This window comes from Ranitomeya variabilis, chromosome 1 (assembly GCF_051348905.1).
Source record: "Ranitomeya variabilis isolate aRanVar5 chromosome 1, aRanVar5.hap1, whole genome shotgun sequence".
Classification (NCBI taxonomy): domain Eukaryota; kingdom Metazoa; phylum Chordata; class Amphibia; order Anura; family Dendrobatidae; genus Ranitomeya; species Ranitomeya variabilis.
The window spans coordinates 827198415-827220713 of NC_135232.1; the positions used below are offsets into that span (position 1 = coordinate 827198415).

At 47.4% G+C, this 22299-nt stretch overlaps 2 protein-coding genes across 4 annotated transcripts in view; one reads left to right on the top strand and one right to left on the bottom strand.

The window, feature by feature from the left end:
• Window positions 1-12654, bottom strand: part of LOC143786247 (protein regulator of cytokinesis 1-like) — a 73907-nt gene extending 61253 nt beyond the window's left edge. For both annotated transcript variants that reach the window (XM_077275524.1, XM_077275522.1), the window contains exon 1: window positions 12516-12654. In XM_077275524.1, the coding sequence (XP_077131639.1) occupies window positions 12516-12538 (23 nt within the window). In that variant the 5' untranslated portion in view covers window positions 12539-12654. The remainder of the gene's footprint in view (window positions 1-12515) is intronic.
• Window positions 12655-12735: 81 nt separating this feature from the next.
• IDUA (alpha-L-iduronidase) overlaps window positions 12736-22299 on the top strand; it is a 175165-nt gene continuing 165601 nt past the window's right edge. The window contains exons 1-2 of one of the 2 annotated variants that reach the window (XM_077275517.1): window positions 12736-12867; window positions 19670-19769. In XM_077275517.1, the coding sequence (XP_077131632.1) occupies window positions 12759-12867; window positions 19670-19769 (209 nt within the window). In that variant the 5' untranslated portion in view covers window positions 12736-12758. The remainder of the gene's footprint in view (window positions 12868-19669; window positions 19770-22299) is intronic. The other variant, XM_077275520.1, reaches the window with a different exon arrangement.

Sequence of the window (22299 nt, forward strand, 5' to 3'; positions counted from 1 at the left end):
TTATATATATTTTTTTTTTTTAAGAGATTTTTTTTTTTTTTTTGTGAAACACACACCATCACCAAGATAGGGCGGGAACTAGAGCGGTGCTGTCATGGATCTGGAAAATCAAATTACCCGTAAGTAATTATCATTTTTTCCCTTCCCCATGACAGCACCGTTACATGAGAGGAAGAAATAGAAAGAACCTCTAGGGTGGGACAACAGCAGATAGTACTTTCCTACCAAAGGCAAGATCTGATAGCCCCAGATTCAATCTATAATGGCGGAAGAAAGTAGAGGGTGAAGACCATACTGCTGCATTACAGATTTGCTCTATCGATGCATTTGCCCTCTCTGCCCAAGATGTGGAAATAGCCCTCGTAGAGTGGGCCGTAACACCAGGTGGAGGGACCTGTCCCGAAGAGGAATAGGAAAGTGATATGGCCATACGGAGCCAACGTGCAATAGTCGACTTTGTGGCCTTTTTTCCCCTGTTTGCCCCCTGAAAGGAGACAAAAAGGGCTGAAGACTGTCGCCATGGTTTTGTCACTTCTATATATTGAAGAAGGCAACGTCTGACGTCCAAGCAATGGAAGGTTTCTTCTCCCTTGGGTTTTGGGTTGGCACAGAATGAAGGCAAGATTATCTCCTGGTCCCTGTGAAATTTCGAGTTGACCTTAGGTAAGAAGGCCGGATCAGATTTTATAATTACCCTATCCTCCAGAATTTCAGTATACGGAGGGTCAATAGATATAGCCTGAAGCTCACTAATGCGTCTGGCTGAGGTAAGGGCAATCAGGAGAACTGTTTTTAGAGTTAGCGCTTTTTCCGATATGGAGGAAAGAGGCTCGAAGGGAGAGGAGGTCAAGGCGTTTAAAACTAAATTTAAATCCCAGGGAGCGACCTTTGGACGAGGTTTGAATGGTCTGGCTGTAAAGGAGGCCCGAATGAACCTACACACCCAGGGGTGATCAGCCAATTTTTGGTCAAACAAGGCGCTAAGCGCCGAGACTTGCACTTTTAGAGTGCTGGTAGATAATCCCCTCTCCAGACCCTTTTGGAGAAACTCTAGGATTTCAGATATAGGGACCTTCTGAACGGTATCAGTTATCCCTCGGCCTGAGAATTCTAAAAATTTTCCCCATACCTTTTGGTATTTATCAGTTGTGACTTTTTTTCTACTGGACAGTAGAGTAGTAATTAACGGATCCGAGAACCCCTTTGCTAGCAGAAGTCCCCTCTCAAGTTCCAAGCAGTGAGGTGTAGGCTGTGAACCTGAGGATGTGTCACCGGACCCTGGTGCAGAAGGTCTGGGACCTCTGGAAGTATCCACGGGTCCGAGATGGACATACGTCTGAGCCAAGTGAACCAAGCTCTCTTTGGCCAGAAGGGTGCGATTAAGATTATGCGTGATTTCTCTTCTCGGATCTTCTTCAGGACTGTAGGGATCAATGGGATCGGGGGAAACGCATAGGCTAGTTGGAATTTCCATTGGTGTAGTAACGCATCTACTCCTTCCGGGTTCTCTTTCGGGTTTAGAGAGTAGAACCTTTTTACTTTCCGATTCTGCCTTGTGGAAAAAAGATCCACTTGAGGAAGCCCCCAGACTGCACAGATTTCTCCAAATATTCTTTGATTTAGCGACCACTCGCCCTGGTGCAGGACGTGACGACTCAGAAAATCTGCGACAAAGTTTTCCGACCCCTTTAAGTGTGTACTTGTGAGGGATAAAAGGTGGTTTTCGGCCCAAAGAAATAGTCTTCCTGCTTCTTCCATTAGGGAACTTGATCTGGTTCCTCCCTGTCGATTTATATACGACACCGTTGTGCTGTTGTCGGATAATACTACCAAATGTTTTCCTTTGAGATCTTCTTCTGATTGAAGAATTGCTTGCCTTACTGCTGTTAATTCCCTCAGGTTTGAGGAGGCTGATTGCATCTGTGGATCCCATAGACCCTGTAGGATCCGATCTGATAGGTGTGCTCCCCAACCTAACGGGCTCGCATCTGTGGTCAGTATCACCGGATTGTGGATTGACCATGGGACCCCTTTTTTTAGATTTCCGGAATCTAGCCACCAGCTTAGAGAGTCCCGGACATGTTGTGACAATACGATTTTTCGGTTTAGATTGTAGGGTATTCTTGTTTGTTCTGACAGGATCTCCCACTGTAGGTCCCTTGAATGAAGTTGTGCCCATTGGACCGCCGGAATTGTTGCAGTAAGCATGCCTAGGAGGGACATGGCTTCCCTCACCGAGACGTATTGGGCCACCTGTATTCGTGTTATTCTTTGTTTTATGCCCTCGATTTTCCTGTCTGGAAGGATACAGATCTGTTTGATTGAATTTAATTGGATCCCCAGGAACTCCTGTATCTGGGCCGGAATCAATCTTGATTTTTTTAAGTTTATTATCCACCCTAGTTTGGTTAGTAGCTCTCGTACTGTCGTAACTGCTTTTATGCAATCTTCTTGATTGTCTGCTATCAAGAGGAAATCGTCTAAATAGGGCACTAGCAGAATGTTTTCTCTCCTTACGAAGGATGCTACTTCCGAAATTATTTTTGTAAAAATACGAGGAGCTACCGATACCCCAAAGGGGAGACATTGGTATTGTAGATGGGTGTAGACCTGCCCCAGCTGCACAACCAACCTCAGGAATTGTTGATGCTCTCTGCTGATTGGCACATGATAATAGGCATCGGTAAGGTCTATCACTGCCATATAACATCCTGGATACAGCAGTTTTACCGCCGTTCTCAGAGTCTCCATTTTGAATTTTTCTACTCGGATGAATTTGTTTAATTCTTTTAGATTGAAAATAGTTCTTAAAGATCCATCCGGCTTTGGAGTGAGGAAAAGGGTGCTGTAAAATCCCCTTCCTATTTCCTGCGAAGGTACTCTTACCAGGACTTTTTTGTCTAGAAGAAGACGAACTTCTTTTTCGAGAACCAACTGGTTCTTTTTGGCCACACGAGTAACTTTCATTCGGTGGGGAGGAAGGGAGATGAAATTTAACCGTAGACCGTCTGTTAGCAAGTTGATTACCCATTGGGACGGCTGTAAGGTTACCCACTGATGGACAAAAAACCGTAACCTTCCTCCCACCTGGAATATGGCGTCATTGTTTAGGGTCTGGTTTTGGGGGTTTATTGAAAAGAAAACCTCTTTCTCTTTTCTCACCCCAGGGTTTCCCCCGTGTGGTTCTATCCGTTGGGCGGCCTCGGCCCCTACTCGATCCTCGAAAGGACCGACGATTGTCATACCAACGTCTTCTAAAGAAGGGAGGTGGAGGGAAGTGTTTTTTCTTGTCCGCCGCTTTTTCTAAAATCTCATCTAAAGCGCTGCCGAATAAATATTGGCCCTCACAGGGGACTGCACAGAGCTTCACTTTGGATTGGAAATCAGCATTCCAGTTCTTTAACCATAACGCCCTTCTTCCTGAATTTGAAAGGGCACTAGCCCGGGCAGCAAACCGCACAGAATCAATGGCAGCGTCCGCCAGGAATCCCGCTGCATTTTGAAGTGGAGGGATGACTTCCAGAAGTCTGTCTCTTGGACATTTGTTTTTTATTTGGTCGCTAAGTTCCTCCAACCATTTAACCATGGCACGGGCAGTACAAGTAGCCGCTACTCCAGGTTTAAACGCCCAAGTTGAGGCTTCCCAGGCTGATTTTAGAAAGGCATCCGCCTTTTTATCTAGGGGGTCTTTTAGGGCCCCCATGTCCTCGAAGGGAAGTGCTATGCCCCTGGAGGTACTTGCGATAGCCGCGTCCAACTTAGGCGCCTTTTCCCATTTCTCGCAAATTTCCTCACTAAAGGGATATTTACGTTTCAAGGCCTGGGGAACTGAAATCTTTTTATTCGGTTTTTTCCATTCTTTTTTAATGAGATTTAGAATGTTATCATGAAACGGGAAAACTTTTCGTTTCTTATCCTCCAAATTACTGAACATAGAGTCCTGCACTGTTTGCTTCTCTTTTGGCGTCTCAACCCCCAGGGTGGACCTGACCAGTTTTAGCAACTTCCCCACATCTTCTGATAACACATAAGGCCGGCCACACTCTTCATCTGAAGAGTCCAGGTCCGAACCCTCGTCGGGCGGAAGCTCACCCAGTTCACCCTCGGATTCTACGTCAGATGCCTGGGCAGACGTAGGGAATGGGTTTACGGAGCTCTGCAGTCCATGATGTTTTAACTGCTCCTTTACAGTGCTTTGTACTTCGCTTCTAACAATATCTTTTATATTCTGAAGCAAAGATGATGACTCTTCAGACACAGTTTTTTCTATGCATGAGCGGCACATACGCTTTTCATACGTTTTGGGAAGGCTTCTATCACAGAGTGCACATACTTTATGCTTTTGTTTAGAGGTGACTTTTTTTCCCTGCATATATACAAAAAACACAGTGTCACTGACATGTTTTTTGCCTTACAAAGGCACTCACCCACCGGACCCTTAGTACCACGACAGGTTGTGGGATTTCAGCTGGGATCGTCGATTCCTTCGGATCTGCCATCCTGCAGGAGACTGTTCCCAGCGCCTGCTTGCCGCCTTGTCAGTTTTAAATATGGCGGGCAGGAAGCGGTGTGTGCGCCTCTGAACTTCCTCCCCCCCGGGGAGTGTCAGCACACCGCTTCTTCAGCGTGTAGCGTCACTTCCGGTTCAATCCCGGAAGTTCCCCCATTCAGTCGGCGCCAGCGTCGTGATGGGAACGCTCACTCTTTTTCCCTCGGCCCAGCCTCCGGCCAGGAGCGGACGCCGGGGAGTCCGCAGTGGGAAGGACGCACCTGCAGCTCCAGGTATGGAGGCGACGCGCACACGCCGCCACCGCTGCTCCCACCGCGGACCTCGGTCAGAGACCGGCCAAGCACGGGAGACCTCTCCCCATGCAGCACCGCAGGTTCCCCGCAAGAACAGGAAACCAAAACTGAGGAGAGAGGTGCCGCCCCCATCTTTTATCTCCTATGCAGGTTTCCTGTTCTTGGGGGCGGGACCATCTCTCATGTAACGGTGCTGTCATGGGGAAGGGAAAAAATTGCTAGAGCCACCCATTTACAGTGACTAAAAAATTACAAGCAGAGGACTTAACTCCAGGTATTTTCTTAAGGCCGCTTTCACACGTCAGTGATTCCGGTACGTGAAGTGTCAGTTTTCTCACGTACCGGAGACACTGACACACGTAGACACATTAAAATCAATGTGTCTCTGCACATGTCAGCGTGTTTTCGCGGACCGTGTGTCCGCGTGCAAAACACGGCGACATGTCAGTGTTCGTGGGAGCGCACAGATCACACGGACCCATTAAAGTCAATGGGTCCGTGTAAAACACGTACCGCACACGGATGCTGTCCGTGTGCAAGACAGCGCTACAGTAAGCGCTGTCCCCCCAGCGTGGTGCTGAAGCCGCCATTCATTTCTTCTCTCCAGCAGCGTTCGCTGGAGAGAAGAAATGAAAAATAATTTTGTTTTTTTTTGCGGTAGAAATAAAGATCTTTGTCCCCCCCCCCCCTCCCATCCCCTGTGCGCCCCCCCGCTGGAAAGAAAATACTCACCCGGCTCCCTCGAAGCGTCCTCTCCGCGCCACAGCTTCTAATGTATGAGGGGTCACGTGGTGCCGCCCATTACAGCCATGAATATGCGGCTCCACCCCTATGGGAGGTGGAGCCGCATATTCATGACTATAATGGGCGGCACCACGTGACCGCTCATACAGGAGAAGCTGCGGCGCGGTGAGGACGCTTCGAGGGAGCCGGGTGAGTATTTTCTTTCCGGGGGGGGGGGGGAGGGGGGGGGGGGGGGGGGCGGTTTGCACAGGGGATGGGAGGGGAAACAAAGATCTTTATTTCTACCGCAAAAAAACCAAAATATAATTATTTTTCATTTCTTCTCTCCAGCGAACGCTGCTGGAGAGAAGAAATGAATGGCGGCTTCAGCACCCAAAGCAGGGGACAGCGCTTACTTTAGCGCTGTATCCCGCACGGTCCGTGTGGTACCCGGGCGGCACACGGCTGCCGCACGTGTGCCACGTGAGCTCACGGACACGGATAACTCCGGTACCGATTTTTCCGGTACCGGAATTATCTGGACGTGTGGGACAGGCCTAAAGGAGTGGAAGAACCTGATGTTTCGCCTGTCCCAAAGAGGAGGGTTAATTGCAAGTGGCATTGCTACATCAATGAAACGGAGAGAGGAGCTACTATTACAAAATAACATTCTTTTGGCAGCTGTTTATGTAGACCCAATGCATCGGATTCTTCTAGATCTACAGCTAACTAAGGCTACGTTCACATTTGCGTTGTGCGCCGCAGCGTCGGCGCCGCAGCGCACAACGCAAACAAAAACGCGGCAAAACGCACGCTAAAACGCTGCGTTTTGCGCCGCATGCGTCGTTTTTGGCCGAAAGTTGGACGCAAAAAAAATGCAACTTGATGCGTTTCTTGCGTCCAACGCTTGCGGCCATGCGGCGCAAAACGCAGCACAACGCATGTCCATGCGCCCCCATGTTAAATATAGGGGCGCATGACGCATGCGGCGCCCGACGCTGACCGCAAATGTGAACGTAGCCTAAAGGAAACGAAGCTCTGTTTTAAATAGCAGTAAGGATGAAAGGGTTGCAGAACAGTCAGGAGGAACAAGAAGAATTTGGTTGTCCTGCCACATCTTCACCCTCATCAACTGATGAAGAATTTAATTTTGAAAAATATTTGAATCACAAGGACCGTGCAAAGCATTCCCGCATAGAAGAAGAGTCATCCCCATCAAAGAACACAGCCAGTACATTTCAACAGAATTTTTCATGTGCTCTAAAAGAAATTGAGAAATTTGACCGTTCATCAAAAATAACAGTGCAACAAGCGATTCCTCTGTATTCTGACATTGTCAGATGTTGCCGAGTGGTTACTGCTTTGCCACCAACCCAAGTTATAGATTTCTTCTTCTTAACTGCATAACAGTGTTTATTGCATATTTACTTACAAGAGTTTATAAAAGTTTATAAAAGTTATTTGCTATATTCTAATAAATATAGTTTTTGCTCTAAGTGGTCTGATTACTTATATGATGGTGAGAAACTTAATAAGCACAATGTTAATATTTTACAACAGTAATTACGAATTGGCCATTTATGAAGGAGTTGGAGCCGGAGTCGGAACCTGATAAAATCCAGGAGTCGGAGTCGCAACTGTGGCTTACCGACTCCACAGCCCTGCTAAATACAGTCTCATCCTAATTATATGTTAAAAACAAGATTAAAAGAACCAATATTTTTACCACCTATTTATACATGTAACATTTTTTTTTCTATTATATCACTAAACATGTCATTTACGAAGTGTTTAAGAAGAATAGTACAGTAGTTAAATCCACGTTCTATAAAATATTAACTAATCAAACAATTAGGCCAGCGTCACACTAGCGAGCTTTACGGACGTATGAGAGGCGCAGAAAATACGCATTGCACACGGACCAATGATTCTCTATGGCCCAGCTCCTATCTGCCGTATTTTACGGTCTTGTACAGCCGTAGAAAATCTCAGCATGCTGCGTTTGTCAGCGTATTGCGCAAAAAATCCGCCAATGAAAGTCAATGGGGGCGAGAAAAATACGGATTACACACAGACCAACATTGTGACTTGGGAGAAATACGCAGCGGTGTTCTATAGAAAAGCCGGCAATTCAGCACGGTGTACAGTAAAATCACACTGACAGGTTAGAATAGCTAAAATAAATGTCTACACATAGTATAGGGAGATATATATCTCCACTGCTTCCCATTCATACCCCAGTTTTTACAGGCAGGAGCACAGCTGCATTAGCAGGCTCCTGCTTGTAAGATTATTTAACCCCTTCAGATGGATTTACAGCGTGGGACAAGACTGAACGACGAAAGGTATGGGATATTGTTGATTTTTTATTTTAACTTTGTTTCAGGTGACAAGGGTCTTCAATTGGATTGAAAGTTTAATAAATATTACAACACCCTGTGTCTTTATTTCAATAAAATACTTTTTTCATAATGTGTGTGTTTTATTAACCATTTACTACTATTGGATTAATAATGGATGGGTGTCTTATTGACACCTCTCAATTATTAACCTGGCTTAATGTCACCTTACAATAGCAAGGTGACATAGCAAGGTGACATTAACCCTTTATTACCCCATATCCCACCACTACAGGGGAGTGGGAAGAGGGAGGCTAAGTGTCAGAAGAGGCACATCTTACAGATGTGCCTTTTCTGGGGTGGCTGGGGGCAGATGTTTTTAGCCGGGGGGGGGGGGGGGGGGGGCAATAACCATGGAGCCTCTCTAGGCTATTAATATCTGCCCTCAGTCAGTGGCTTTCCCACTCTGATGGAGAAAATTGCGCGGGAGCCCATGCCAATTTTTTTTTCCGTGATTTAACCCTTTATTTTAACAGATCGAGTCCCCAAATTTTGCTCACAGACACTTGGAACATTACTAATGAGGAATATGTAAAAAAAAGTAAGGGATATGAAATGGTTTACTGTATGTAAACCATGTCTCATATCCTGTCGGGTTTTGGAGGGAGATAGAGTGTGTGTATACATATATATAAAAAATTTTTCCATGAATATATGAGCCCATGGATCCATTGTATGTCCGTTCCGCAAGCCGGCGAGAAAATCTCGCTGTACGGATGCCATACGGATTACATACGGAGGTTTACATGCGCAAAATACGCTGCCACACCCTGCCTACGGATGACATACGGATCACTATTTTGGGAACATTTCTGCGTATTACGCATGTAAAATACGGACCGTATTTCCCTACGCTGAGTGTGACGCCGGCCTTAATAGTAGGTTTTTACACTGGCCTTCTATCATCAATGTGTCCCTTCTAGCGGGTGAAATGTGATCTTGTCCATCAGCGCTTACTAGCAATGGCCATTTCCTTTTGTGTCAGAGTATGTTCGGCCTGTCATGGTGCTCGGCTCCACCTGAATTATAAATGATTTTTGAACTTTTACAATGTCTGGTTTTCTTGGATACACAAAGGATGGCACTGGACCAGAAGGTGCAGAAAAGTCAATTCTACTTCTTCATTTTCACTATCTTTGGAGAGTCCAGTAGCCGCCAGCGCTGATCATATTCACAGGTCACATAGCCAGTTGTGTCATCCATTGCCGATCTTGTGCCACCTTCTACCACTTCATGGACGTCACTGTCTTTATTTCCACTACATGGGATGACAGTCCGGTATTGCTGAGTCCCTGTGATGGGTTCTGCTTCCTGTAACCGATGTAATAACAAACTCTCCTCCTCTTCGTAGTCCTGGTTTGTACAATACATGAACTGGATGTTAAGAGTATTTTTCTCCCTACATTTAAGGAGTTGCCTGGGTGTTAAGATTTGGTGTGAATATGGCCTCTGGAGGCTCGAGCTGCAGGCCTGTCATCAGCTCTGCAGTCACCGTCTACCCGTGGTCATTCTCAGCCCTAACAAAGCTTTCTCTTCTGTCCTCTCCTGCTTCTAAGCTTTAAAACATACTGTATATACTCGAGTATAAGCCGAGATTTTCAGCCCAAATTTTTGGGCTGAAAGTGCCCCTCTCGGCTTATACTCGAGTCATGGTCGGCGGCGGGTGAGGGGGAGAGAGGCTGTCGCATACTCACCTACTCCTGGCGTTCCTGACGCGGTCCCCGCATGTCCCACGGTCTTCGGGTGCCACAGTTCTTCCTCTGTTCAGCGGTCACATGGTACCGCTCATTAAAGCAATGAATATGGACTCCACCCCCATAGGGGTGGAGCCGCATATTCATTCCTGTAATGAGCGGTACCAGTGACCGCTGACAGAGTTAGAAGCTGCCGTGCCCGGAGACCATCTGACCGCGCCGGAGCAGGTAAATATTTCATATTTACCTTCCCTCGTTCCACCCGCCGGGAGCCGCTCTGTCTTCCCGTCCTCTTGCTTTGACTGTTGAGGTCAGAGGGCGCGATGACGTACTAGTGTGCGTGCCGCCCTCTGCCTGAACAGTCAGTGCGGAGAGACGGGACGCCGAGAAGCAGCGGGGGCAGCAAGAGAGGCGAGTATGTCACTCTTTTTTTTTTTTTATTACAGCAGCATTAAATGTGGCACAGTTTTATATGGAGCATCTATGGGGCAATAATGAATTGTATGGAGCATCTATGGGGCAATAATGAATTGTATGGCGCATCTATGGGGCAATAATGAATTGTATGGAGCATCTATGGGGCAATAATGAATTGTATGGCGCATCTATGGGGCAATAATGAATTGTATGGCGCATCTATGGGGCAATAATGAATTGTATGGCGCATTTATATATCTATTTTTATTTTTGAAATGTACCGGTAGCTGCTGCATTTCCTACCCTAGGCTTATACTCGAGTCAATAAGTTTTCCCAGTTTTTTGTGGCAAAATTAGGGGGGGGGGGGGGGGGGGTCGGCTTATACTCGGGTCGGCTTATACTCGAGTATATACGGTAATAAAATAATACCATAACATCTAAAAATCATGGATTATTTGGTAAATGTGGACCCCACACTTCTACACCACAGGCTGAACAGATCTGAATTTGAGATTATCGAACTGACACTAATAGTTTTATTTTTTAAAATATGATCCCAACTTGTATTTTGGTACAGATGTGGCTAGGAGCACAGCAGGCACATGTGCAGTTTTTGAATTTTTTAAATTAAAAGTTTTTTTCAGAAATACATTTTAAAGTTTTGCGTTTGCTTTTTGCATGGGTAAAATATTATTAAAGATACTCTTGTGACCTATCTGGTGAAAGCCTGTACAGTTCAGAGTAGAATGGTGTTTATTTGGTTTCTCTACCTTATTCTAGTCTGAGTTATGAGGAGAAATGCAAAGGCAGGCAACACCGAAATTCGCACTTTCCAAACTTTGAAAATCAATAAAAAAAAAAAATTAAAAAAAAATATCTAGAATTTTTTTCTTCACATTTTGCATTATCTGACACTATTACCAAATAAAATCTCAAAAGAATTAAAAATATAGAGGTAAAAATCATTGGTTCACTTGACATGGAATGACCCTCTATTAGAAGCGCCAATTCTGGCGCTTTGCCCTCCTCTACCCACTTGCCCTGTAGGGGTAGCAAGTGGGGTAATAGTTGTGGGGTTGATGTCACCGGCGGAGCTTCAGTGACCGGGGGCAACATCATAGAGGTTACCTCCGGTCACTGAGGTCGCATCTTATCACTGTCCAGGTTGAAAATTATATATCCCCAGATATGGATTACTGCGTGGGACAACATACAGGTATGGTATATTGCTGGTTTTATATTTTACTTTTATTACAGGAGGATGAGGGCATCACTTGGATTAGGCATTGCAGTTAAGTATGGTTTAAAGGGAACCTGTCACCCCGTGTTTTCAATATAAGATAAAAATATGTGGCTACAGCTGCTGCTCTCTGTACAGAGCGGTCCCTGAATCCATGCCCAGTGACGGACTCTGACTGACAGCCGTCTCTATTGCTGAGCTGCTGTCAGTCAGTGCTGAGGTGTGGCTACAGCCGCTGCTCTGTACAGAGCGGTCCCTGAATCCATGCCCAGTGACGGACACTGACTGACAGCCGTCTCTATTGCTGAGCTGCTGTCAGTCAGTGCTGAGGTGTGGCTACAGCCGCTGCTCTCTGTACAGAGCGGTCCCTGAATCCATGCCCAGTGACGGACACTGACTGACAGCCGTCTCTATTGCTGAGCTGCTGTCAGTCAGTGCTGAGGTGTGGCTACAGCCGCTGCTCTCTGTACAGAGCGGTCCCTGAATCCATGCCCAGTGACGGACACTGACTGACAGCCATCTCTATTGCGGAGCTGCTGTCAGTCAGTGCTGAGGTGTGGCTACAGCCGCTGCTCTCTGTACAGAGCGGTCCCTGAATCCATGCCCAGTGACGGACACTAAAACGCTGCCGGGAGCGGGGGTCTAAGTGCCAGGGGGTTTCAGAACGCCATTAACCTGTGCCTGAAGGGTTTTTTGGTGACAGGTTCCATTTAAAGCCTTGATGAGGCGCCTTTCAGTGTGCTGGGCATGTGCGGTGCTAAGATCCCACCCATCATGGACGGCCAGTTGTGATACGGAACTTCCCATATTGTTCAGATCCAGTTGCTGGCTGGTTATTGGGGCTGGACATACGTTGTATTGAGCCAGCTTAACAACTACTGAGGAAGAGGAGGCAAAATGGAAAACATTTTAGGACTCCGACTCCCAACGAATGGTTCCTTTACCGGAATGCTATATTACCATTTTATCACCTCTACGGAAATAACTCCTGGACATGTGACCGGAGCCAAAGGCGTCAAGGCAAGGCTTACCCGCTACCAAAATAACCCATGGGGACTGGCAGGTGGGTGAGGGCAGTGCGGCCATTGCACAGCACGGTGCCAACAGGACAGTGTATAGCGCCCCCTAGTGACGCATCGTCAGGACACGCTATGCTGGGCGCTGCGGGGAAATACCACGGCATTCCTCACACACCACTCTCCATTCTGGTCCCCAGGTCACGGCAACACCGCTCTCACCTTTTCCTCGTGAAACGTGACATCCTAGGGCTCCGTTGACCCCCGGTCCGTGTCCTGAAGCAGCGCTCTGAGCGGAGATAGGGGGCGCCGGGGAACCGTAGTTTTCAAACTGTGCTCCAACGTCTCTGTTAAGGCTTTGATTGGACGAGCAAAGGAAGAGGCGGGGCCTCCTTCCAGCTGAGCGCGCTAGAAAACTGTCACGTGACGATGGCGATTTGCGTGAAAGAGGGGTGAAGTCACGTGATGACCAGACTCGGAGACTTCCTGTTTGCTCTGCGCATGCTCCGGGCTGGTTGTAGCATTCAGCACAGACATGGTGTATGCCAGGCAGTATGGGACATGGCCGGTGTATGTACGTGTGGCATGGGAGTGGTCACAGAGCAATGGCGCCGCTGCATGCTGAGCCCGCCCGTTTCCCTGCACATGATCGGATTACTGTCATGTGCCTCTACGCACTCGCTCACACTTGCAAATAAATTAGATGAATGAGATCCGATAAAAAATCAGATTGCATTCGGACCAAAGTTATTGTAAGATTCTGTGCGGGTTCTTCTTCCTCTTGGATTAAGATCAGACTGAAAAAAAGGGCAACATTTTGTGATAGCATGTGAAATTCGGATCGCAGGCTCCCATATAAATCTATATAAGGCTATGTGCACACGTAGATGGAACCACTGTAGATTTTTCCGCAGTGGATTTTAGAAATCGGCCGGTAAAATGCACTGTGTTTTACCTGCGGATTTACTGCGGTATTTATGCGGTATTTGTGCGGATTTCTATTGAGCAGGTGTAAACCGCTGCGGAATCCGCACAAAGAATTCACATGCTGCTTAATGTAACCTGCAGCGTTTCCGTGCGTTTTTCCCGCAGCATGTGCACTGCAGATTGCGTTTTCCATAGGTTTCCATGGTACTGTAGGGCCGGTGGCAGTAGTGGGCCGCTCGAATGTGCCGCTGTCGGCACACTCTCCCCGCTGTCGGCGCACTCTCCCCCGCTGTCGGCGCACTCTCCCCCGCTGTCGGCACACTCTCCCCGCTGTCGGCGCACTCTCCCCCGCTGTCGGCGCACTCTCCCCCGCTGTCGGCGCACTCTCCCCGCTGTCGGCGCACTCTCCCCCGCTGTCGGCACACTCTCCCCGCTGTCGGCGCACTCTCCCCCGCTGTCGGCGCACTCTCCCCCGCTGTCGGCACACTCCCCGCTGTCGGCGCACTCTCCCCCGCTGTCGGCGCACTCTCCCCCGCTGTCGGCGCACTCTCCCCCGCTGTCGGCGCACTCTCCCCCGCTGTCGGCGCACTCTCCCCGCTGTCGGCGCACTCTCCCCCGCTGTCGGCGCACTCTCCCCCGCTGTCGGCGCACTCTCCCCCGCTGTCGGCGCACTCTCCCCCGCTGTCGGCGCACTCTCCCCCGCTGTCGGCACACTCTCCCCGCTGTCGGCGCACTCTCCCCCGCTGTCGGCGCACTCTCCCCCGCTGTCGGCGCACTCTCCCCCGCTGTCGGCGCACTCTCCCCCGCTGTCGGCGCACTCTCCCCCGCTGTCGGCACACTCCCGGCCCCGCATTCAACAGTTGAATGCAATGATGGAGGAGAGAGCGTCTGCTGACGCTTCCTCTCCCATCATTCCCCGCTCTGCCTGCCGCTGACACTGCGGGTGCGCGATGACGTCATATCATCCCGCACCTGCTGTGTGACCGGGCGGGCAGACTGCGACTGCTGAGACCAGAGCAGCGCGGGGCAGGAGGAGAGGTGAGGAGAGTGTTTTTTTTTTTTTTGTTTAATCAGTGATGACTGGATTGTGGAGCTATTGGGGGGGGGGGCTGTGCTGCATTATATTCTATGGGCCTGTGCTGCATTATATTCTATGGGCCTGTTTTGCATTATATTCTATGGGCCTGTGCTGCATTCCATTCTATGGGCCTCTGCTGCATTATATTCTATGGGCCTGTGCTGCATTATATTCTATGGGCCTGTTTTGCATTATATTCTATGGGCCTGTGCTGCATTCCATTCTATGGGCCTGTGCTGCATTATATTCTATGGGCCTGTGCTGCATTACATTCTATGGGGGCTGGCTGTATTATATTCTATGGGCCTATGCTGCATTATATTCTATGGGGCTGTGCTGCATTCCATTCTATGGGCCTCTGCTGCATTATATTCTATGGGCCTGTGCTGCATTATACTCTATGGGCCTGTGCTGCATTATATTCTATAGGCCTGTGCTGCATTATATTCTATGGGCCTGTGCTGCATTCCATTCTATGGGCCTCTGCTGCATTATATTCTATGGGCCTGTGCTGCATTATATTCTATGGGCCTGTGCTGCATTATATTCTATGGGCCTGTGCTGCATTGTATTATATGGGCCTGTGCTGCATTCCATTCTATGGGCCTCTGCTGCATTATATTCTATGGGGCTGTGCTGCATTATATTCTATGGGCCTCTGCTGCATTATATTCTATGGGCCTGTGCTGCATTATACTCTATGGGCCTGTGCTGCATTATATTCTATGGGCCTGTGCTGCATTATATTCTATGGGCCTGTGCTGCATTCCATTCTATGGGCCTGTGCTGCATTATATTCTATGGGCCTGTGCTGCATTATACTCTATGGGCCTGTGCTGCATTATATTCTATGGGCCTGTGCTGCATTATATTCTATGGGCCTGTGCTGCATTGTATTCTATGGGCCTGTGCTGCATTACATTCTATGGGGGCTGGCTGTATTATATTCTATGGGCCTATGCTGCATTATATTCTATGGGGCTGTGCTGCATTATATTCTATGGGGCTGTGCTGCATTCCATTCTATGGGCCTCTGCTGCATTATATTCTATGGGCCTGTGCTGCATTATACTCTATGGGCCTGTGCTGCATTATATTCTATAGGCCTGTGCTGCATTATATTCTATGGGCCTGTGCTGCATTGTATTCTATGGGCCTGTGCTGCATTCCATTCCATGGGCCTGTGCTGCATTATATTCTATGGGGCTGGCTGCATTCCATTCTATGGGCCTGTGCTGCATTATATTCTATGGGCCTGTGCTGCATTCCATTCTATGGGCCTGTGCTGCATTCCATTCTATGGGCCTCTGCTGCATTATATTCTATGGGCCTGTGCTGCATTGTATTCTATGGGCCTGTGCTGCATTGTATTCTATGGGCCTGTGCTGCATTCCATTCTATGGGCCTGTGCTGCATTCCATTCTATGGGCCTGTGCTGCATTCCATTCTATGGGCCTGTGCTGCATTCCATTCTATGGGCCTGTGCTGCATTATATTCTATGGGCCTGTGCTGCATTACATTCTATGGGCCTGTGCTGCATTATATTCTATGGGCCTGTGCTGCATTACATTCTATGGGGCTGTGCTGCATTACATTCTATGGGGCTGGCTGTATTACATTCTATGGGGGCTGGCTGCATTATATTCTATGGGGCTGTGCTGCATTATATTCTATGGGCCTGTGCTGCATTGTATTCTATGGGCCTGTGCTGCATTGTATTCTATGGGCCTGTGCTGCATTGTATTCTATGGGCCTGTGCTGCATTGTATTCTATGGGCCTGTGCTGCATTATATTCTATGGGCCTGTGCTGCATTCCATTCTATGGGCCTCTGCTGCATTATATTCTATGGGCCTGTGCTGCATTATATTCTATGGGCCTGTGCTGCATTATATTCTATGGGCCTGTGCTGCATTGTATTATATGGGCCTGTGCTGCATTCCATTCTATGGGCCTCTGCTGCATTATATTCTATGGGGCTGTGCTGCATTATATTCTATGGGCCTCTGCTGCATTATATTCTATGGGCCTGTGCTGCATTATACTCTATGGGCCTGTGCTGCATTATATTCTATGGGCCTGTGCTGCATTATATTCTATGGGCCTGTGCTGCATTCCATTCTATGGGCCTGTGCTGCATTATATTCTATGGGCCTGTGCTGCATTATACTCTATGGGCCTGTGCTGCATTATATTCTATGGGCCTGTGCTGCATTATATTCTATGGGCCTGTGCTGCATTGTATTCTATGGGCCTGTGCTGCATTACATTCTATGGGGGCTGGCTGTATTATATTCTATGGGCCTATGCTGCATTATATTCTATGGGGCTGTGCTGCATTCCATTCTATGGGCCTCTGCTGCATTATATTCTATGGGCCTGTGCTGCATTATACTCTATGGGCCTGTGCTGCATTATATTCTATAGGCCTGTGCTGCATTATATTCTATGGGCCTGTGCTGCATTGTATTCTATGGGCCTGTGCTGCATTCCATTCCATGGGCCTGTGCTGCATTATATTCTATGGGGCTGGCTGCATTCCATTCTATGGGCCTGTGCTGCATTATATTCTATGGGCCTGTGCTGCATTCCATTCTATGGGCCTGTGCTGCATTCCATTCTATGGGCCTCTGCTGCATTATATTCTATGGGCCTGTGCTGCATTGTATTCTATGGGCCTGTGCTGCATTGTATTCTATGGGCCTGTGCTGCATTCCATTCTATGGGCCTGTGCTGCATTCCATTCTATGGGCCTGTGCTGCATTCCATTCTATGGGCCTGTGCTGCATTCCATTCTATGGGCCTGTGCTGCATTATATTCTATGGGCCTGTGCTGCATTACATTCTATGGGCCTGTGCTGCATTATATTCTATGGGCCTGTGCTGCATTACATTCTATGGGGCTGTGCTGCATTACATTCTATGGGGCTGGCTGTATTACATTCTATGGGGGCTGGCTGCATTATATTCTATGGGGGCTGTGCTGTATTACATTCTATGGGGGCTGTGCTGCATTACATTCTATGGGGGCTGTGCTGCATTACATTCTATGGGGGCTGTGCTGCATTACATTCTATGGGGGCTGTGCTGCATTACATTCTATGGTGGCTGTGCAGCATTACATTCTATGGGGCTGTGCTGTATTATAGTCTATGGGGGCTGGCTGTATTACATTCTATGGGGGCTGAGCTGTAATGCTGGATACAGCTGTAATTATATGTTATATAGTCGTGTTACACTCCCCTCACTTCTTGTAGCCTACAAGTGTACAAAGATATTATACAGTCACCATGTGACAAGTGGGCCTGTGTGACTTCAAATGCCAGGGCTGAATTTTAGTCCCAGTCCGGCCCTGTGGTACTGTAAACGCATAAAAGCTGCTGGGGACCCGCAGCTGCAGATCCGCAGCGAAATCTGCACTGTGTGCACACAGCCTTAATCTATGGGTGCGTGTGAAACATTGCACTGCACTAGGATATCACCCGAGTGCAGTACGACTCCCGCAGATGCCGGCAATGGAGGAGATGGAGAAATGACTTTCCCCGTCTCCTCAGCAGCTGTGCTCCGATTCTGTCATTACGATACTCCTGTGAACACCGACTCCTGGTCAGCATTCATAGGAGATCAATATGCAAATTGCCTCTTCAAAGAAAAAGAGGACTAGAACTCTAGCGCCACCTATTGGAAGTAGCGATCCTACCAGTCACAATCAACCCTTTAACGAAATTTGTGACACTGATTTGGCTTTTATCCTAAGTCATATTGCACGACTCATTAAAGGGTTGATTGTGACTTGTAGGATCGCTACTTCCAACAGGTGGCGCTATAGAGTTCAAGTCCTCTTTTTCTCTGAAGAGGCAATTTGCATATTAAATTTCCCAGAGGAGCATTGCACGGCGAATAAGCCTCCTTACCTTGACAAGCCAGCTGGTATGTCACTCTCCATAAGGAGAAACAATACCCCTTAGAGATCATGATTTCTTGCTATACACCGCAGGGCTGAAGCCTTGCTATGTACAGCACAGGCAATCGGATGATCACAGCTTTATGTGTCCTTATGGGACTATTGAAGCAAATAAAAAGTAAAAAAAAAAAGTTTTTTTATAAAAATAACACAAAGGTTGATATCACCCCCCTTTTGCCCTTTTGAAAATAAAACGCACATATTTGGTATAGCCGTGTTCAGAAACGTCCGGTCTATGAAAATATAAAGTAAATTAATCCGATCGGTAAATGGCGTAACCAGAGACAAAAGCTAAAAACACCAGAAATACTTTTTTCTTTGGTCTCTGCAACATTGCAAAAAATGCAATAACAGGCGATCAAAATGAAACAATAAAAATTTCAGATTAGCGCGCAAAAGATAAATCCTCAGCCGGCCCCAGATCCCAAAAATGGGTCTCAGAAATTAGCGACATAAGTGAATTTTATTTTCTTACAAATATGGGAATTTTTCTTCACCACTTAGATAAACAATAACCTAGACATGTTTGGTGTCTATGAACTCGTACTGACCTGGAGAATCATAATGGCAGGTCAGTTTTAGCACTTAGTGAACATGGTTAAAAAAAAAAACTATTTTAGAATTGCACTTTTTTGTGCAAATTCTTCGCATTTGGCATTTTTTCCCATTTTCCAGCACACTATATGGTAATATCAATGGTGCCATTCAAAAACACAACTCGCCCCACGAAAATCAAGCCCTCGTACGTCTACGTGGACAGAAAAATAAAAAAGTTAGAGCTCTGGGAAGAAGGGGAGGAAAAAGGGAAAATGGCAAGGATTGTGAAGGGGTTAACCAAGCAATGAATTCCTTAAAATTAAACCCCCCCCAAAACAATTGTGATTTTTTTTCCACCATTTGCCTCAATTGTAATTTTATGGTAAAATTGAACGGTGCCATTCAAAACTACAACTTGACGAAAATGGCTGGAATAAAAAAGCTATGAGGTTTGGAAGACGAGGTGAAAAAAATGAAACAGTAAAAAACGACGGCGTCTTTAAGGGGTTAAAATAAAGGCCATAGGACAGGAGATGTGCCCTGGAGCCTGATGATTGGCTGTGCTGTGTCCCCTTGGAGTGATACACTTTAGTGTAGGAAGTGTCTGTATTTCCTAAATGGCTGCAGACTTGGAGCGAACCATTGCTGAAGACAGGGGAAGCTGGCTCCGTTTCTGCCCTGTGATTGGCTGCATTGTCTGTCCCCCAGTCGCTCGCCCCTGTGACTGACATATAGGGAGGGGTGTGTGTCTCCAGCATGGGGAGCTGCAGTTCTGTTAGTTATGTAGACTTGCCTGCTAGTTACAGTGTGGAGAAGTAGGTTATGTCCGGTCACAGGAGATGGAGTTCATGCATTTTATTCTCGCCGCAGGCCTAATTCCTGGCGTAGTGGCTGGAAGTTACATCATTAATGTAGACCCAACGAAATCCAGAAAGGACATGACGCATTTCTGGAAAAGCACAGGATTCTGGTAAGTGCTGGTCCGCGCCGTGCTGGTCCGCTCACTTGTTATACTATCGTCTTTTGTTACCTCATATGAAAGAAGCGTAATGTAGCGGTAGAGACCCTGATTCCAGTGATGTATCACTTACTGGGCTACTTGCTGCTGTTTTGATAAAATCCCTGTTTTCTCTGCTGCAGATCTAGCAGTTCTCTGAATTCTGTATAACCTCCTCACCACCACTGATTAGCAGCTTTCTGTGTACACTGTGCATAGGCAGAAAGCTGCCAATCAGTGGTGGGATCGGGGTTATACAGAGCTCATTAATATGGAGGACTACATGGCAGCTGGTTTACTAGTCCTGTATTGATAATGATAAAGCAGTCGCTGGAATCAAGGTCTCTGTCTCTACATTATGCTGCTCTCAGATTTGGTAACAGATTCCCTTTACTGTGTATGTTGGGAGCTTTCCCCATGTCAGTTGGGTCACAAGCCCTGTGGTACATTTAATGCTGGCAAAATTGGATTTGCAAATACAGAATAAATAGGGTTGTCTAGGACGTTGGTATTGATGGCCTGTACTTACAGTAGTTCCTCAATATGTGCCCACACTAATCAGCTGTTACCTGGTCTCATGGAGTCTAGTAGCATACATTGTAGGGAGCGGGACAATCACAGCTAGTGGTCAATCTCACATACTGCAGCTCTGCTCCTATTTACTTTACTGGGCGCCGAGCTGCAATCCTTATGATTAGAGATGGATGTTTGGGTCCAGCAAGTCTCACGGTGCAGAGGCGAGTTCACCAGGAGAATTTCACTGCGGTGAATTTGAACTGCTGTGAACTCACCTGTGCACCTTGAGACTTTCTCACGGTGCTAGCTGAGATCTCACCGAGGTCATCTCAGTTCAGCTTGGCTGGGAACGCAGCCTCAGTGATCGGCAGTAACTTCGATGACGTCACCGCCAGTCACTGAGTTTGAGCTTGCAGCAGCTCATTCACCAGTGGTTCTCAGCCTGGACAGTCGCATTTTGGCGCCATCCAGGTTGAAAACTGTTTATCCCCCCGACATGGATTACGGCGTGGGAGAAAACGACGGACATGTGAGGGATATTGTTGTTTTTTTATTTTTGTTTTATTACAGGAGACAAGGGATTCAGTGGAATGGGTGTTAGGTGAGTATAATTGTGTTTGTTATTTTTAAAGGGAACCTGTCACCACTTTTGGCCAATATGACATACGGTCACCACCTTTCAGGGCTGATATGCAGCATTCTATAATGCTGTATATAAGCCCCAGCCCGACCTGTAAGAGAAGAAAAATATCTTTTATTATACTCACTTGCGGGGGCGGTCCGGTCTGTTGGGTGTCGCAGGTCTTGGTCCGGCGCCTCCCATCTGCTTGCAATGCCGCCCTCCTGCTTGCTTCATGTGGATGACTCGTCCCTGCGTCATCCACACAGTCTCCTCGGCACCGCGCTCCTGCGCCAGCGTACTTCTCTGCCCTTTCGTGGGCAGAGCAAAGTACTGCAGTGCACAGGTGCCGGGAACTGTCAAAGACCCCTGGCACCTGCGCACTGCAGTACTTTGCTCTGCCCTCAACAGGGCAGATAAGTACACCTGCGCAGGACTGCTGTGCCGAGGAGATTGCGTGGATGATGCAGGGACGCGTTATCCACACGAAGCAAGCAGGAGGGCGGCATTGCAAGCGGATGGGAGGTGATGGACCAAGACCTGCGACATCCCTCTGACCGGACCAGCCTGCAGGTGAGTATAATAAAATATATTTTTCTCCTCTTATAGGTCGGGTTGGGGGCAGATATACAGCATTATAGAATTCTGTATATCAGCCCCAAAAGGTAATGGGCGTATCTCATATCAGCCAAAACTGCTGACAGGTTCCCTTTAAATAAAAAAAAGTAAAAGTGTTTTGTTTTATTTCAAATAAAGACTTTATTCTGGCTGTGTCTTTATTTACCATATAACTATAGGATTAGTAATGGATAGGTGTCTTATAGACGCCTCTTCATTACTAAGCCGTGGGCTTCATGTCACCTGACAATACAAAGGTGACATCAACCCCACAATTATGAACCCCACTTGCCACTGCTACAGGGCTAGTGGGAAGAGCAAGGCTATGTGCCAGAATTGGCTCATCTTAGAGATGCTCCTTTTCTGGGGTGGCTGAGAGCTAATGTTTTTAGCTTGGGGGGGTGCCAATATCCATGGCCCCTTCCCAGGCTATTAATATCAGCCCACTGTCTGCCTAGCCTTTGCTGGTTCAATTTTGTAGGGGGACCCCGTGTCAATTTTTTTTCTGGGGTTGCTCTGTAAACTAGCCAGTAAAGGCTAAGCAAACAGTTGTAAGCTGATATTAATACCCTGGGAACCTTTATGACTATTGTCTCCTTTCCAGAATATGAACATCAGCCCTCAGGATTTCAAGAAATCCCATGTCCACTATATAGGCAAGTTGGAAGAGCCGGACAAAGAGCCAGAAATGGCGCATCTAATAGATGTGCATTTTCTGGGCGGCTGTGGGCTGCTATTTTTAGGCTGGGG